This window comes from Saccoglossus kowalevskii, chromosome 1 (genome assembly GCF_978046115.1).
Source record: "Saccoglossus kowalevskii chromosome 1, keSacKowa6.1, whole genome shotgun sequence".
Classification (NCBI taxonomy): Eukaryota; Metazoa; Hemichordata; class Enteropneusta; family Harrimaniidae; genus Saccoglossus; species Saccoglossus kowalevskii.
Window position 1 is genome coordinate 11,690,678 of NC_140641.1, and position 19,233 is coordinate 11,709,910.

The 19,233-nt window shown below is 36.2% G+C and overlaps 1 protein-coding gene and 1 long non-coding RNA gene across 2 annotated transcripts in view; both read left to right on the forward strand.

The window, feature by feature from the left end:
- LOC100369931 (uncharacterized) overlaps positions 1-8,104 on the forward strand; it is a 55,259-nt gene extending 47,155 nt beyond the window's left edge. The window contains exons 50-56 of the mRNA XM_085496463.1: positions 4,648-4,782; positions 5,439-5,523; positions 6,349-6,472; positions 6,574-6,749; positions 7,214-7,366; positions 7,517-7,714; positions 8,015-8,104. Of these exons, the coding sequence (XP_085352589.1) occupies positions 4,648-4,782; positions 5,439-5,523; positions 6,349-6,472; positions 6,574-6,749; positions 7,214-7,366; positions 7,517-7,714; positions 8,015-8,104 (961 nt within the window). The remainder of the gene's footprint in view (positions 1-4,647; positions 4,783-5,438; positions 5,524-6,348; positions 6,473-6,573; positions 6,750-7,213; positions 7,367-7,516; positions 7,715-8,014) is intronic.
- LOC144357553 (uncharacterized) lies at positions 708-4,046 on the forward strand. The gene is made up of 2 exons (XR_013421670.1): positions 708-804; positions 3,930-4,046. It is a non-coding gene; the product is annotated as an uncharacterized LOC144357553 (long non-coding RNA).
- Positions 8,105-19,233: the final 11,129 nt, after the last annotated feature.

The window sequence follows — 19,233 nt, forward strand, 5'->3', positions numbered from 1 at the left end:
GATTAGGTTAAGTTTTGTTCTATTACTGGTTCACCAAACTTGGATATATTTCTTCTCTATAACTAATCAATATAATTAGTCAATTTATTCATTGTTGTTTGAGTTCTAAATGCTTTCGTTTGTTCACTTTGATATACCAATTGTTTTTTAGTCCCCGTTCAGGCGCAGCCTGAAAAGGGGACTTTATAATTCAGGTTTTGTCCGTTTTCCGTCTCCAACATTTTCTCAGAAATTCTACAGCAGGTATCAGTGAAACTTGGCAGATTGATGAACAAGTGTCTTCCGAGTATGCACATATTTTTTTTTTCCAGATCTGAAAATCCCAAGTGGGTCTTTTTCACGATTTTTATCAAAAATTACCTCTCCCGGCAACATTGACAGAAGGTCTGCGCATGCTCAGAATAAATTAATTACTGTGAAATACTTTATTTTTGCTTGCAACATTTTTTTGCTATTTTCGCTGAAGGAATGTTTGTTAAAATAAAATCCAGCGAATATTCCCTTTTTCCTATATTTTACAGTCAAACTTGTCAAAAATCAATGAAAATAAATTCAATACAAAAAACAGCCAGAAAAAGTCTTTTCAGCGAATGATAATTCCAGCTGAAATAAAATATTTTACAGTAGATTAGATCTGTGAGTAACGCGTCAGCACGTGATATCTCCATTGCGTGCAATTTATTATAGTACTGTTTATACATGTGTTCGGCTCAGTGGTCTCATTCACTAGTTACTAGAAGAACTAGTAACCTTATTTGATTTCAAGAACTTCAAGAAGGCGGCATAAGAGACGTGTTTGCAAAGGTAAGTTCTCCAGTTTCAGCAAAATTGAATGTATTTTGGGGTACGATTGGTGTACATTCCGTGACCTACGTACGGACGTGAATATTATGATGATTGCCAGCTTTATATTTTTGTGAAAAGCCAAAAAAGCAAACAATTGTCTCCAATCTACGAAACTAGTTTGTAAATTGTATACCCTGTCAAATTATTGTACACGGACGATTAATTCATGGGGACATAGTTTCAAGTAAATCATTATCCGGTCTTTTGCTTGTGTCGCGATTTCCGAAATATCACAACTCGGGGGGGGGATGTCCCTGTGTCGATCAACTTATTCATTATATAATAGTAGGTTGCCTATGATTATATTCGTATTTTTATGTTGTGAGCATTAAAATGTTAGTTGTAATGAAGATTTTGCCGATCTCGTGCGATTCAACATGGCCGATGTGCAGTGACAACACGTGTATGGACGGTTAGTCGAGTAGTCTGCAACGGACCATGAAATCGCCCGGCGTTTTTTCGTGGTTTTTTTTTTACTTTTTTTTTTTAATATTTTAGATATTTCATTCACTCCTGGTGCCTAAAAGAGTCTAATTTATATTTTACCATAGTCATTGACACCTATTGTGAATAGCCCGAATGGGTAAGCTTCGTTTCGACAATGAGCTGTTATTTCTGCGAACAATGTTAAATTATTCTTTGAAGGCTCAGTTTATATTTTGAAAACAACTAATTTTTTGATTAAAAAAAAATCATGCCGTTTTCTCTGTCAAAATCAAAGCATAAAGATCTTGCTAGAACTATCAGGGGGGAATTCTTCTCCACGGGGGTCTCCACACTTGTCAGGGGGGAATCTCGTCTCGTCTCTATATCTTGTCCCCTTGAGGTGTGGGATCGGGAAAGTCACTTATACTTTACAGTCAAATAAGACACACACAACGAAATATGGTTCAACTCACGTCTGTCTGTGGAGCACTCTATAAGACACAGCGCTCTGGGGAAAAGTCTCCAAGGCTATTGCAAGGCTGACCCAAGACTCTTTTAGACTGCGTCAACACTCGCCCCAAGGCTCTCCAGGACTGGACTCTCGACTGCGTCTGTCTGCTGTACTCCCCAAAACCAACTAAAACAACTTTATTCATTTTCAAAACTCTAACCAATTACAAAGCAGTAAAAAGACTCTAGGGCGTAACCTTCAATCATAAAGCCAATCACACTAAGTACTGAATATGTCATATCTTTTGATTAATCGTTCACTACATTAATAATTACAAATACCAACTGTCAGAATGAGTAGTCTAAATAGCGACGGTTATCTCGTAATAAGTTCCAAATCACTGAGCCAAGTTCCGTCCAAAACTTCAAATCGGCCTAAACGATGACAGACATAATACAGCAATTCGCTCGTAATCAGCTAATTAAGTCGGTCAACAGATACGCAAAAACAAATTCATGACAGAACATCGGTAAATCTACTACTGCGTTGCGTTCCCCGCGAGGTCACTGAATCGTCATTAACATATTTAAATGAGCCACGTGTAAATGAGAGCATGGCGGATATCTTATCGCTTCGAGCATTTACATTCGACCGAAATCATTCGTTTACGATGAAACTAAGTTGAATATTACTTCCAATTTATAAAAATTCAACGAATTAAATTTTTGTGCGTTATTATAATCATTACTGAATAATAATCAACAATTGCAATACTTCTAAAACAAGTAAGTTATTCACTTGCGAAACACAGAATGACCAGATTGTGCTACAGTGATCATTCGCTACCAGTACTAACCACTAAGCAATGTATTCGTGTTTGTATTTATTCGAAACCTTTATTTAGAACATACTTTACTTTTCGTTATCAACAAGATTATAAAAAGAATAATGCATGTTACAGTATGTGCATTTTTTGGGGGGATTCAATTCCAACATTTCGCGATGCCTATGAACCAAAGGCCTTTCACTCTTCTCTGAGTGTGACACCTAAACAAGAGGAGTATAAACTGGCACTAAATGAAAAGGCTGTTGAACCTTATTCAAACTTATAAGTACATGTTATTATGCATTTCATTATGAAAACTGATCTTATTTTTAATTATGATTATGATTTATATCGGTAATGACGTTTTCATCCAATATGAATTGTGCAATTATTAAAATGCCTACCTACACATTTATTGTTTTTGTTTCTGTTGCCCTGAAATAGACATTTGTAAAAAAAAATTAAAAAAATCATGCTTGATTAAAATTCAAAAAAAAAAGATGTAGTCATGTAGCCCCTTCCTGTTACCTGTTTTCAACTTCTTCCAAAGTAAAACTGGCGAAGCCTTGTAATTGCCATACAATCATCAACTGTGGGAAAACCTGTATGTTATTGAAAATCTTTATTTTGTTGTCTGTGAATTAATATAATATTTGAAATGGCGTAATGGTGCAGAATATTCTCAAACAATCGGTCTTCTGATGACACTACTACACTGCGCATTTATGCACAGTCAGTATCCAAATGCGCGATCACAGCTTACTAAGTGATGATGATGGTTGAAATGGAAAACTGAATACAAAAATCCAGTAATATCTCAAACAAATTTCCGTATGCTGTGAATGCATGTTTTGTTGCATCAAATAAATAACCCAATTTTATGATAGAAGCTTGCAATCTTGTGCCATACAGGGTCAAGTGATTGAGCAATAACAAATGTGATTTTATGTATCAGGTCATTGAATGTATTCAAAAACATGGTACCAATGATCTGAAATTTCAGGAGTGCTCGCTGAAGGTTTATCAATCTTGCGTATTGTCTTGTTCTTTGTTAATCCTGCATTTCAGTTACTAGAATTCATCCTAAAAAAATAGTTTGTTTTTCTTCTAATAATTCGGCCACTTTCAAAAACAAGTATTTTTCCATGGTCGAAATGCAAGAAGAATACAAAACTACTGTGATTTCATAGCGATACATGTAGGGACATTGTCAATTAGTTCGCCTGATCAACACAGTGTTATACATAGGACTGATATTGAATCACGGAGAGTAAAATCTTGTGATACTAATCTCTAGAACCAACTCAGATTGATACATATGTCTTATGAACCCACATGTGTATATCTTTGACTATACTCATTTTAAACTTTTTTTTACAGTGGTGCTGTGAACTGAATTTTTTCTGGGTTCCTACAACATGGAGTGTCAGGGACTTTATTGAAATGTTGTACACAAATTTCATAAAATCCTGAATATATCTAGAAGTCAAAATTAAATGGTTTACAGTATTTTATACCCATTAATAATAATTGAAATGCAATAATATCACTGCACTAAAAAGACTTCAAACAATTTTTGTTACTTCTCCATTGAAGGTCATGAGCAGACCAACCTTTACTTGCTCTGAAAACATAGCTTTTACAATTGTTTAAATTAACAGATGTTGTTCTATGTAGAATGAATACATTTTAAATAATAAACTTTATTGTGTTAATAACAAATTGTATTTGACAACATGAGAATGATTCTGATGCCCAGTGGTGATGTTGAAACAAACCCAGGTCCTGGTAATATACTAAGACCTGATTAACAAAGAAGTCATGTACATCAAGGTTCACTCAGATTTATGAATGCAGTTTCTTGAGCAAGTATACATGTATGACAAATAGTTTTGTTGCACTTGTGTACTCTGAGATTCTGAACATGGGTCAGTGGAAGTTTTTAGTTGTCAGTACAAAACTAGATCATCGGAAATCACTTTATGATGAGTTGTAACCACAAAGAGTACATATTTATTCACCTGTTTGCAGATGTTCCTTGTACAACTTTATAATCAAATAACGGGGACTGTGACATTTCATGTCTTGTTTATTTCAGAGTTAAGCCTCAACTCACTGCATTACATTGGAAGAACGTTCTACTTGTACTGTTTGTCTTACATAATGTGTTTTCTGCGTGTCTACTTATAAGCTTCTTTCTGTCAAATCGACCACGATTACCGAGCGCAATAAGGTTTGTGTGTAATCTTGATATTATTAGAATGAATGAATGTCATTCTAGGATGTTTATTTGTAGCTAAATATAACCATCAACTTCATCAATTCATTAATTTTGTGGATAAATGACACATAACACAATGACAAAAAAGAACATGTGGCTAGTTGTGTTTCTCATCTTTCCGTGGACATAAGTATTGCTGCAAGCAACAGTGATCGGCTTGCACCTGGTTCCGTGATATTATTGTGAATATGCCAATTGGTTGCTATATATTGCTGTTTCAAAAATGTCTTTTTGTATTCGGTATGATCTGCCAAAATGTCTGGCTGCTATGGGCGTTCACTTGTTTACTAGAGACACTCCCACTTTACTCATGTAAAAAGAGCCTGATAATTTGCTACCATACCTGTATTTATTTATAATGGTTAGCTTATAATCACTTGTTCGCATGACCACACATTATGCCCAAACTAACGTTCCGGAACTTATATACTATACTGTATTTAACCAAAAATATAGTGTGGTCAGTTATCGGAAAAAGAATGATCGAAAAATAAGGCAGTTTATAAAAAGAAATTGCTCTACTAACTTGAATGATATTTTTCATAAATAAAGTAATCGTTATTTTATACTTGTAATTTAATCATAAAACAATATCTCTTTTCACACAGGCGTCTATATGGAAACAAAGAAAGTAATGTAAGAGCTTCTTATTTAGAGACCAATTTCTTCAGTTCGACCACACTGTACTATATTGTAAGTTACAGCTACAATAATCATCTGTGGTGTGCGTAAATTTGCGTGATTTTGCGATTGAATGGCAGACAAATTTGAAAAAAATCCTGGCCTACTGAGTTTTTTGTTTCGCGCACAATGTATCTCCTCCTACAATTCTAGGACTCAAAATCTCGGACATTCTATTTAGCTTCAGTGTGAAACAAAATTACCGTTTGTTCATTTTTGGTATCTTTTCTTATTACCGAGATTTTTTCTAGATTCTTTGATTGCACGCAACATTCACAGTTCATTCAACGTTGCATTGCGTACGTTGATACAGTGTAACAATGTTGGCGCTGGGCCAGGAATTTGTTCCGATTTTAACACCCAGCTAGAGTGATGGTATGACAAAATTAGCCCAGCCAAAAAAATTACAAAAGAGTTAAAATCAGTTACTGGTGAAAAGTTACCCCAACTTTGAGGTCAAATTTGATTGGATAAAAACGTGACTCAATTAAATTGTTTGGAGCTAGTAAAGGGAATAGGTATGATACAGTTAAATTAAATTTATTATAAACTGTACCATACCTTAGCTCTTTGCTAACCCTAAGCTACCCAAAATATGTGTATAACTTGAATTAAATCTTGCTATAAATTATATGTACAATGAGAAAACCAATTGTGTATGTCCCCGTAAATTGGTATACATCTGTGTTCTGGTGACATACGTAATGCACACGCACGCACACTGAAAATACATGTATATACACACATAACGCAGATACATACGTATGCACACACAAATATTTAATGACATTCACAACTATGAACTGATTGTGAATAATGTTTGTGATATATTTTCAGATGTTCTTCATTTTCTCCATAATGGGAACTATGTTTTATGGATACTTCTTCTGTTTCCATTTACTACACGTTGTGATTATGAACCAGCTATTGAGTAGAGTATTATTAGCCGTAACGCTAAATGGCAAGTATCAAATTGTTGTTTAACCTCATTAGACAATTGAATTTAAATTGAATGTTTGAATGTTTAGAAATGTAATATTATGTATACGTTTTCATCTTCAGGCAAGGCACTACTGTACGTCTTCTTGTTTGGTATCATCGTCATATACATCTACTCTGTGATTTCATTTGCCCTCCTTCGTAGTCATATTTATAGTACAGATGGATTTTTCTGTGCAACCATGTTTGAATGTTTCATCACAACTATCCGATATGGTTTTCTGGGAATATTGCCAGAGGTAAGTATACATGCCGTATGAATCCTATCATAAAAGTTTCTTCAATTGACTGATCACAGTACACACTGGAACAGTAATACGTGTATTCTACGTGTAAAAGAATCGTGAAATTGATCACGAGAAAATGCACGACATGATTAGAGGCGAGGTATATATTAGTACATGCACTCATTATTGATACGTAGATGTACATTTGATGTGAAGATTACTTTCATATCGTTCGATGGGTGTTAAAATGGTGAATCTCATTTTTTTAAGACAAACTCCAAATAATTCAAGCGATAGCAATGTATGCTATTATTAATTCCCTGTTCGAGTAGTGAGACTATATAACTATTTAAATCGTTGGCTATGTGACCAAATGTAACACAAAATATAACTTTTCCGAATTTGCTACTCTACAATGTGTCAATAACAAAATGTCAATAACATGTATGTATGGTTTTATTTTCCAAATTTAATAGCAATTAGGTGTCCCCCCTGATGAGGAGACTTTTGAAACCTTAGCCACGCGCACTATTTATGACGTGTCATTCTACATACTGATCGTGTTAATTGGATTCAACATAATCTTTGGTATAATAATCGATACATTCTCAGAACTCAGAGACAATAAGGCAAGATTGAATTAATTTTATAATTTTATCAGAATTATATTAAAATGATACTATTTCGCTCTTGACTGAGATATTATACATACAATCGTCTATTTTATCTGTATATTTGCCAATACTTATTTCAATACTAATCTAAATCTGTATTTTCAGAACCGCACAGAAAACGACATGAGAACACTGTGTTTTATCTGTGGACGTGGAAATCACGAATTTGACAGCCTTGGCAATGGTTTCCGAAAACACGTTCAGTTTGAACACAATCTGTGGTCGTATCTCTTCTTCTTCATTCATTTAAATGATACCAGATCCAATGACTACACAGCAATTGAACTCTATGTGTCGAATATGGTAAAGTATTATTCTGTATTAATAACGAGAATGCACTGATAAAACAATAGTTTCAATCGTTTTGTGACACATGCCATACATAATGGGTGTTGTAAATTGTGTTCTGTTATTTGTTGTTGTACGAGTCCTAGGTTCCAAATTGTCCCTGGGTATGCTATTTTTGTGCATTGTATATATGTGTTTATTTCTTGTAACATTGTTCATTTTATGATGGACATATTGTCTGGTATAAGATCAATATAATAATCAATAGAATCAGAACAATATTAACGAGAACCTATTACTGTATCCAATTTTCAGCTTGACGAGCATAATTATTCATTCTTTCCAACCAACCGTGCATTGTGTCTCAACAAGAATGGCGATAGACTACACAAAACTATAGATTAAGCTGAAATATGATTGACAATAGGTTAGTTCATGTACCAATACCATACTGTATATTCGCACGATTAATGTTTAATTAAATAATATTAATGTTACCACTTACTTTAATCACTAAAACATTTCCTTTTATATCTTTCTCCACGTTTTGTATATCAATCTTTTGAAACCTGTGACATTTTTTGATCACCATGAAATTATAAAGTTTAGAATAGTCCACATTTGCTGTACGTAATTAATATATGTTTACGGTGAAACGGCATAATACTGGAACTGGAATGTCGTAACATTACTATGTGCCAGTTTGCACAAATTTGCTTGACGGATGGAATGTGATTTCCGATGACTGCGAGGTATCATTTATTGCGTGAAAGACGCGATAATGGAATGATGAGTCTATCTGTCAGAGGGTGATCAGAGCGTTGAGATACAATTACTTCATCAAAATTGGGCATCTTCAAATGTGTATAGTACAGTACTAGGCATGTAAATACCCTTAGAGACACTTTTCTGCTTGTGGATTCCCTCGCGATGCCTTTACTACAACGTTATAACATTGTTGTCCTGTTTTTGTTTGTCCTGTACGATTTCGCGCATAGTATGGGACCCCACAGTGAACTGAAGATGGTCGTTTTCAACGATGTTGTCTGATTCTTCAGGTAGATGAACATATTGGATTCATATTTATCGTGAACTGACAACACAATTCATAGCTCAGAATAATAACATGTGGTGATTGGCGCGTACACTATAACAGTCGGTACACATGCGTATTTTTGTTTCTCATACTGCAGTCAAATGTTTTTTTTTAAATCAATTAGTAAACAACAACATTATTAAATATGTTGAAAATCTATTTGATTTTTGCTAAAATTCCAATCACAAACCTAAGCTTGGAATCATATTAGAAAAGAAAATTTCAGATACAGACATACCATCCATTTCAAAAAGTCAATTTAGGGATCTACAATAAATAATAAACCAATGTGTTCATCAGCAATAACCAAAAATGGATTTTCTGACCCATATTGCATCTTTTATCCGCAATTACATCTCACATTTCACTAAATTGTAAACCTTATTTTTTATAGGCGGAACAACGATTATATGATATATCAATCTACGCTACAATCATCTTAAACATTGATGAGAAAATGTTGTATTACTGAGGATTATCAGCTTCACAGTATACTAGTAATCGTCTGATTACTTTCCACGCTTGTTGTTGATACATACATATGTACTTTAATATTTGATTATGTCAGTTGTTTTCATACAATCATATTCAAACTAAGGTTCTATTTCTCATCACCTGGAAGTGAATAACATACTTACGCTTCCTGAAAGAAACGCCAATACACGTGATTTAAATATAATATTATTAGAGGAACACATTCCATTGCATTTGGTTTTGAAATCAGAAAATAAACTTCTCAGCAACCTGAATGCAGGCGCAGAATTAGCCTTTTTTTTACAAGCATATCACATGCAAGTAAATGTGTCAGATGGGATCGGATATATAATTATGAGCATGTAATATTGTGGAATATAAAAAAGTTGATGTGTCAGTAGAATGTATAATCTGGGTAGATTTTATAATTTGCAAAGCATGCTGGGAACTACTACAGTTTCCGCTGTCACTTCATTTCGATTTTTGTTTCGAAAATAAAAGATTTTATCCAATCATAAATCCACAAAATAAGGAAATGAATATATATATATTGTACTTCCATTACCATTATATTAATATATTGAAATGTCAATAATAGTTTGTTTTTATACTTTTAGTACGTGTCTGCAAAGTTTGAGTTTTTACGTTATTTTCAAGTTAATCAAAAAATCATCAAAACATTTAAATCATAAATTTATCGATATGCTGAATTTTGTGTTAGTCTAGAGTGCAAGCCATTTTAAAGCTGACAGAGGGTGCCATGATGCTATAAGGACGACAGCGTAGATTAAAACAATGTTTTATTGGTATTGTTAATCAGTATTGTTAATCAGTATTGTTAATCATTGTTAAAGCAGTTCAGATTAGTAAATTAGTGAACTTAACTTCATAACCTTTTGATTTACTGCGCAAGTTAACGCTTCTTCAATACAAGGAATTACAACTTATTATACCACTTTGTTCATTAATTAAAAAGACAAATTGGGATAGTATTTTGATGTTTTGTCTTAAGCTAGAAATGTAGTGTACTTTATCGTAGAATAAAAACATTTTTAAACAGCAAACATAGTATATTATCATTTATAACACACTGGTATATTCTAATCCATCGGGCTATCAACAGGATTTACAGGATCTACAGGATTACAGTTTACATAACTTTCTGCAGTTGGACACGTGATATTGACCGGACTGTGGTACTGAAATATCTAATCTATGAAACACTGTTAAAAATGTTTGAACACAAGGTAGATTGTAAATCGAGAGATCAATCAATAGATGCAGTAATGCCAACTTCTAAAGCTATTTCAAAATTTGGTCACATTCAGAATGCATACCATAAGAACCAAAACTTGATGATTACATACCGTAGATGCAGTGAAGAGAGTATCAAATATTTCTCTTTTCTTGGAGTTCATCTCCAGAAATAATGTACAATTTTAGTTTTTGACTTGGGCCCAGTTATCTGAGTTACTAGTACAATCTGAGATGATAGCCACAGTGGTTCTGATATGATTTTTGGCTTAGTCAGCAATCATTACCGGTTGAAACGAGTTGCAAGGTTGGCTGTAGCCAGGCTACAGAGGTCAAGTAGTTTTGGAGACCGAAACCAGGCCAAAATAACTGCGGCTGGCAGATGGGTAAAGAATTGTACCACATGAAAAAAACACAGGTTTTTAGAACTAACAAATTCATTACTGTATAATCCGATAGTTTCACCCGATTTCAGTACCGAAATTGCGGAAAAGTAACACTCAGTGGAGGCGTATGCAAAATATGTATCAAATACACATTGTTATTCTATTGGCTGTCAGTCGACTGACTTCAATTGCAACACCACATTAGGTTACATAACCTTAAATTCTCAGTGAATCCCCTCCTTACTTACTTTTTTCTGCAAGTTCTGTACTGAAATTGGTATAATTGCTCTCTAGATAGAGTGACAGAGATATGGAAGTCATTTTAGCTCCTGATTTATCTTTTAAGAAGCTTATTGAAGAAACCTGTAAAATGCTTTTCAGATTCATGCAACAATTGTGTTTCCTGGGCGTATTGATGAGCAACATAATGCTTCCAGATAAAAAAAAAGTTCTACAAATCAAGAAGAATGCAATTTATATTTTTGTTTATCGATCAACTGACCCTATGATGTCATATTACATGCTACTGGTGAAATAAAACGTGATTGCAAAACAAAAGCAAACTGTAAATCTGGGAACATCGATCTTGTTGTTTGCCTGGTCTTCTCTATTAAAGTATGTTCCTGTAATGGGGCTTGATTATCAGTTGTTTGGTTTCATTATTATAATCGGGTAATAGAGGTACACTGGGTTCCTATGTATCCACCTGCCTCTGATGGGTGAGTGGAAACCACAGTCACGCTGACCAATTCGGTAGGACTTATGACATGTCAATATGACAATCAATGTCATCTAGAGGGCCCAGCATCTCCTATCTCCAGTTCTATTCTTTATGCGAAGAATTAAGCCAAAAAGGATAATTTTTCTTATGACCTGTGCCCAAGTACACTCACTGTTTTCAAAATATATTCATAACTGACATTATCCGGCAGGTATCATTGCCAGTTACTTACAGGACATCAATGCAAGGACCATGCCAGCACAGTCTGAGAAGGTATCATGTACGTCCCCTTGGCCTATGCAGTATGGCATGGAGTTGCAGACCACAGAAAGAATGACGCAAGGTATGGAGAAATGCATAGATAGCCTGGCTTCCCTCATTGCATTAGTCACAGGTTATCACTGAGGTGGCAATGGATTGGAAGTTGCAGTAACTTACAAGTTAACAAGTCACACAATTTCTGTTACAATTTTCTTGCGATAAACAAATATAAGAAGGCAATTCAATTTTCTCAACCACCCGACCTAAGCGTGATGATATCATCATTCCCTGCCGAGTCATTTGCAGGGCACAAACTGGGTGAACAACAATTAATAGGGCCTTCAAAATATACAAATCGTCATACCCTGTGGCAAGTGAATTTCATCGCAGGTCCTGAACAAATATTACATCATTCCTATATGAATGTCGATCTGTATGTAGGAAGAATTAACACCGAACTGTGTTCAGTACCATTGTTGCCTTTCCCCAGCAAAGGAGATTGTTTGATATCTGGAGGCAGCACGATGTCACATAATATGTCAGATACACAAATCGGGAATCTAGATGATTGTACACGTGTCTCATTAAAGTGCCTGTGCAATGCCCACTCTCACGTTAACTATTTTAGATCCGTGTCCTACTGAAGTGGGCAGTTATTGATTTTTTTTGTCAAAATGGTTACTCCTATCCAAGTAAATTTAAGATATATCTCGTGCTGTAGCCACGCCCACCTATCCTGAAACGGTCGACTGTTTCCGGATTTCCGACTCTCGCCGAAAGTGCGCCACCAAATGCCAAAATATGAGAGAAAGCCATACTCCTGAGCTGTACTTATATAACACTGCGTGATTCAACATACTTTTAAACGATATACATTTTTCGGTCGGCATTCCTTTTTCTTTGTCAATTTTTTTTTTTTTTGAGATAGAGAGTTTTTAGAAGTTGTTTTCAGAACAAACGTTTGTGATGGTTAAACGTTGTGTTGTGGGCGGTTGCAGTAATACGTATAGTCATAGTGTAAGTATTCACACTTTTCCAAACGATCCGAAGGTGCGACGTCAGTAAACGAAAGCCGTGAAAACAAGGAGAAAAGGTTGGGGTGGACCTTCTCCTTACAGCGTCATATGTAGTGTCCACTTCACCTCAGATTCTTTTTTCGAAAAACTGTCTTCGGCCGTGAAAAAACAACTAGGTTTTAAAGAGAAGCGCCGACAACTTAAACCTGGCGCAATACCAACAATTTTGAAAGAAATAGATTCCGAACCAGCCCATGATCACCGAGGCGGATTTCAGAAGAGAGAGAGACGTCGGGTAAGTGTTTCAAATCATTTGACTTGTTTTGCCATCCTGATTATCGCTTTATAGAGACAATTAAGTTTGCGTTATGTAAAGGTATCAATAATTTTTGATAGCTGAATTGCATGCGGGATATGGCAGCCACATTGCGTGTAAGTTATTCTTATATAGCTGACACTGTTGCATATTCCTCTACCACTCTTGATAAGACAATACACATTTTTGACAAGCATCACTTTTGCAGTACCTTCCGTTGGCCGATATTACTAGAATATTGTCGCACACTTTGCTATTTTCCTGCAAGCTAATCATGATTCAGTTATTAAGAGTTGCATTTATGGAGGAAAGATGGCCACTGAACTAACCTCACATCTTGTAATTGTATGGATGGGGCCGAATTGATTCGGAACACTGCTACTGAAGCAGTTTGTCATTTTTGAGGGTTTCAAACTGAAGCAGCAGTCAACCAAATTGCAATATTTTGAAACTAGGCGTCTTTGATATGGTAAAGCAAAAGGCAGTCAGATACAAGTCATGGAAAATGACACAGTCCCCGTTAAATTTTTTAAAGTTCTCTTTGTGCTCATCATACATGTATTAAAGCGGAGGGGTTGTCGTGAGCGTGTCCTTGAAACTTAAGTTCCAAGTGGCGTATACAACAGATTGTCTATTTACATCAAAACACGTGTTCCGTGTAGTAGTAATATGGCCAAAAATAAAAACAGCCGTTATTCGGCCATCTTTGATCTGATTATGAAACACACTGATATGTATGATGTAAGTGCTAAATACGAATGAAAATGGTACATAAATTGTGGAAATATAGTAGTAAGGCCAAAAAGTCAGATGGCTGTCAATCGGCTATCCTTGACCAGATTTTGAAACAAATTGATATGGAGATGCATCCTAACATGTATAAAGTACGTGTATGTGCCAAATTTGAATGAAAACTGACAGAGCACGTTCAAGATACTGCATGAAAAAACAAAATACCTGCCAGTCGACCATCTTTGATCCAATTGCGAAATAAATTGTCATGGACATGTATTCTAACATGTATAATCTATGTACCAAGTTTAAATGACAACTAACGAAGCATGTCCAAAATACAAGATTTTCAAAAAAACAAGACGGCTGCCAGTCGGCCATTTTTAATCGAATCGCTAAACCACTGCATGTGCATATGTCCCACATAAGGTACAAGGCACATGCAAATAATGAAAGGAATCGGTCCACAGGATTCTGAAATATGACTCTGGATAGACTGACACACAGACGGACGGTCGGGACATGTATCCTAACATGTATGATCTATGTACTAAATTTGAATGAAAACTGACAAAGCATGTCCAAAATGCAACATTTTCAAAAAACAAGATGGCTGCCTGTCGGCCATTTTGAATCGAATCGCTAAACCACTGCATGTGCATATATCCCACATAAAGTACTAGGCGCATGCAAACAATGAACGGAATTGGTCCACAGGATTCTGAAATATGACTCCGGATGGACGCACAGACGCAAACCGAATTATAAGTCCCCGTTTTCGGACTTCGTCCGAACGAGGACTAATAATATCAGCTGTGAACATGGATGTAGCTGTGGAGCTGGGTGCATATGATTGTGGGGGCCAGGATCATGCTCAGGGTGATGAGCTCAAAATGTTTGAGCAGTTGTTACGTCATGCCTCCTGGCTTTCCTGGCAACTGGTCAACCATTACGATGCAGAGTTTGAAACTAGAGTGCAAATAGTGGAAAAGTGGTGCAAAGTGTGAAACTAGAATGCAAACTAGTGGTGCAAAGTGTGAAACTAGAATGCAAACTGGTGGTGCAAAGTGTGACACACGAATGCAAACTAGAGGAAGAGTGGTGCAAAGTATGAAACTAGAGTGCAAAGAGTGGAAACTTGGTGCAAAGTGTGAAGCTGGAGTGTGAAGTAGTGGTACGAAGTGTGACACTAGAGTGCAAAGCCATGGAATTGTGGTGCAAAGTATGAGTGTGTGTGTAAAGTAGTTAAATATCGGTGCAAAGAGTGAAACTAAAGTGCAATGTAGTGGAATAGTAGTGCAAAGAGTGAAACTAAAGTGCGATATAGTGGAATAGTGGTGCAAAGTGTGAAACTAACGTGCGATATAGTGGAATAGTGGTGCAAAGTGTGAAACTAAAGTGCAATGTAGTGGAATAGTGGTGCAACGTGTGAGACTAGTCTGCATAATATTGAAAAGTGGTGGAAAGTGTGAAACTAAAGTGAACAAGTCATTGTCAATGACACGTCCCCGTTCCGTTCATATTTGAGTGACATACATGTATACATTCAAAGCAGATCATGACCGAAATGCACCTGCATATGTACAACACATTGTGCTAAATCTGAACAAAATCCATCCATGCATGACTGAGATCCGGTTCTGGAATTGTGAAAATACGTGATTTTGATGCATTTTCGGCCTTAAAATGGCCATCATTCCGCTATTGTTAAGCAGATCATGAAACAAATGCACATATCTATTTGTGACATGATGTACCATGTGTGTGTGAAGTTTGAACTTGATCAATCCAGACATGTCTTGGATACGGATCCAGAACTGAATTCTTTAACAAAATGGCCGCCAGTCGGCCATTTCGAACTTGATCCGAAAAAAAAAAGACGTGCATCAAGGTCCTATTATGTTTAATGTATGTACCAAATTTGAACAAAATCCATCCATGCATAACTGAGATACGGGTCCGGAATGGTGAAAATGTGCGATTTCAATGCATTTTCGGCCTTAAAGCGGCCCCCATTTGGCTATCGTTAATGAGATCATGAAACAAATGCACATACATATTTGTGACATGATGTACCTTGTGTGTGTGGGGTTTGAACTTGATCAATCCAGACATGTCTTGGATACGGATCCAGAACTGAATTCTTTAAAACAAAATGGCCGCCAGTCGGCTATTTCGAACTTGATCCAAAAAAAAAAATGACGTGCATCAAGGTCCTATTATGTTTAATGTATGTACCAAATTTGAATGAAATCCGTCCATGCATAACTGAGATCCGAGTCCGGAATGGTGAAAATGTGCGATTTCAATGCATTTTCCGCCTTAAAGCGGCTGCCATTTAGCTATCGTTATTGAGATCATGAAACAAATGCACATACATATTTGTGACATGATGTACCTTGTGTGTGTGAAGTTTGAACTTGATCAATCCAAGCATGTCTCAGATACGGATCCAGAACTGAATTCTTTAAAACAAAATGGCCGCCAGTCGGCCATTTCGAACCCGATCCCAAAAAAAATGACATGCATCAAGGTCCTATTATGTTTAATGTATGTACCAAATTTGAACAAAATCCGTCCATGCATAACTGAGATCCGGGTCCGGAATGGTGAAAATGTGTGATTTTGATGCATTTTCGGCCTTAAAATGGCCGCTATTCGGCTATCGTTAATCGAATCATGAAAAAAATGCATGTGCATATGTCCCATATAATGTGTGATGTATGAGTGAAGTTTGAACTTAATCGGTCCATGCATGTTCGAGATACAGGTGATCACGGACGGAGGCACACAGGGCAAAACATAAGTCCCCTTTTTCGAACTGCGTCCGAACGGGGACTAAATATAGTGGAATAGTAGTGCAAAGTGTGAAACTAAAGTGAAATGTAGTGGAATAGTGGTGCAAAGTGTGAAACTATAGTGCAATGTAGTTGAATAGTGGTTCAAAGAGTGAAACTAAAGTGCGATATAGTGGAATAGTGGTGCAAAGTGTGAAACTAAAGTGCGATATAGTGGAATAGTGGTGCAAAGAGTGAAACTAAAGTGCAATGTAGTGGAATAGTGGTGCAAAGAGTGAAACTAAAGTGCAATGTAGTGGAATAGTGGTGCAAAGTGTGACACTAAAGTGTAAAGCTGTTGAATAGTGATGCAAAGTGTGACACCAGTCTAAACTAGTAGAAAAAGTGGTGCAAAGTGTGAAACTAGAATGCAAACTAGTGGAAAAGTGTTGCAAAGTGTGAAACTAGAATGCAAACTAGTGGAAAAGTTGTGCAAAGTGTGAAACTAGAATGCAAACTAATGGAAAAGTGGTGGAAAGTGTGACACCAGAGTGTACACTAGTAGAAAAATGGTGCAAAGTGTGAAACTGGATGCAAAGTCGTAGAAAAGTGATGCAAAATGTGAAACTATAGTGCAAAGTAGAGGAAAGTGTGAAACCAGAGAGCAAAGTAGTTAAATAGTTGTGCAAAGTGTGGCACGAGAGCGTAAAGTTGGGGAATTGTGGTGCAAAGTGTGAAACTAGTGTGTAAAGCTGAGGAATAGTGGTGCAAAGTGTGAAACTGGAGTGGAAAAGTGGTGCAAAGTGTGAAACTATTGTGCAAGCAAGTGAAAAAGTGGTGCAAAGTGTGAAAGTAGAGAGGAAAGTAGTGGAAAAGTGGTGCAAAGTGTGAAACTAGAGTCCAAAGTAGTGGAAAAGTGGTGCAAAGTGTGAAACTAGGGTGTAAAGTAGTGGAAAAGTGATGTAAAGTTTGAAACTAAAGTGAAAACTAGTGGAAAAGTGGTGCAAAGTGTGAAACTAGAGTCCAAAGTAGTGGAAAAGTGGTGCAAAGTGTGAAACTAGGGTGTAAAGTAGTGGAAAAGTGATGTAAAGTTTGAAACTAAAGTGAAAACTAGTGGAAAAGTGATGTAAAGTGTGAAACTAGAATGCAAAATAAGTGGTGGAGAGTGTAAAGCTGTTGAATGGTGGTGCAGTGTGAAACCAGAGTATAAACTAATGGGAAAAGTGTTGCATAGTGCGAAGTCTTGGAAATGGGGTGCAAAGTGTGACACTCGAGTGTAAAGCTTTGGAATAGTGGTGCAAAGTATGAAACTAGAGTGCAAAGAAGTGGAAAAATGATAGAATATGTGAAACTAGAGTGCAAAGTAGTTAAATAGTGGTGCAAAGTGTGAAACTATGGTGAAGCAAGTGAAAAAGTGGTGCAAAGTGTAAAACTAGAGTGCAAAGTAGTGGGAAAGTGGTGAAAATTGTGAAACTATAGTGCAATGTAGTTGAATAGTGGTTCAAAGAGTGAAACTAAAGTGCGATATAGTGGAATAGTGGTGCAATGTGTGAAACTATAGTGCAAAGTAGAGGAAAAGTTGTGAAAAGTGTGAAACTAGAGAGCAAAATTGTTAAATAGTGGTGAAAAGTGTGACACTAGAATGCAAACTATGGGGAAAGTGGTGAAAAGTTTGAAACTAGAGTGTATAGTATTAAAAAATGGTAGAAAGAGTGAAACTAGAGTGTTAAGCTGTAGAATAGTGGTGAAAAGTGTGACACCAGAGTGTAAACTACTGAAAAAGTGGTGAACGTTGTGAAAATAAAGTTCAAGGTAGTGGACAAGTAGTGCAAAGTGTGACACTAGTGTGTAAAGCTGTAGAATCGTGGTGCAAAAAGTGACACCAGATTGTACACTAGCAGAAAAATGGTAAAGTGTGAAACTGGAGTGCAAAATCGTGGAAACGTGATGCAAAGTGTGAAACTAGAGTACATAGTAGTGGAATAGTAGTGCAAAGTGTGAAACGAGTCTGCATAATATTGGAAAAGTGGTGGAAAGTGTGAAACTAAAGTGCAATGTAGTAGAATAGTGGTGGAAAGAGTGAAACTAAAGTGCAATGTAGTGGAATAGTGGTGAAAAGTGTGACACCAGAGTGTAAACTAATGAAAAAGTGGTGAAAGTTGTGAAAATAAAGTTCAAAGTAGTGGAAAAGTGGCGCAAAGTGTAAAACTAGAGTGTAAAATAGTGGTGTTAAGTGCAAAACTAGAGTGCAAAGAAGTGGCGCAAAATGTGAAACTAGAGTGCATAGTAGTGGAATAGTGGTGCAAAGTGAGAAACTAAAGTGTAAAGCTGTGGAACGGTGGTGCAAAATGAGACACCAGAGGGTAAACTACTGGAAAAGTGGTGAAAGATGTGAAACTGGAGAGCAAAGTCGTGGAAAAGTGATGCAAAGTGGAAAACTATAGGGCAAAGTAGTGGAATAGTTGTGAAAAGTGTGAAACTACAGTGCCAGATTGTGGAAA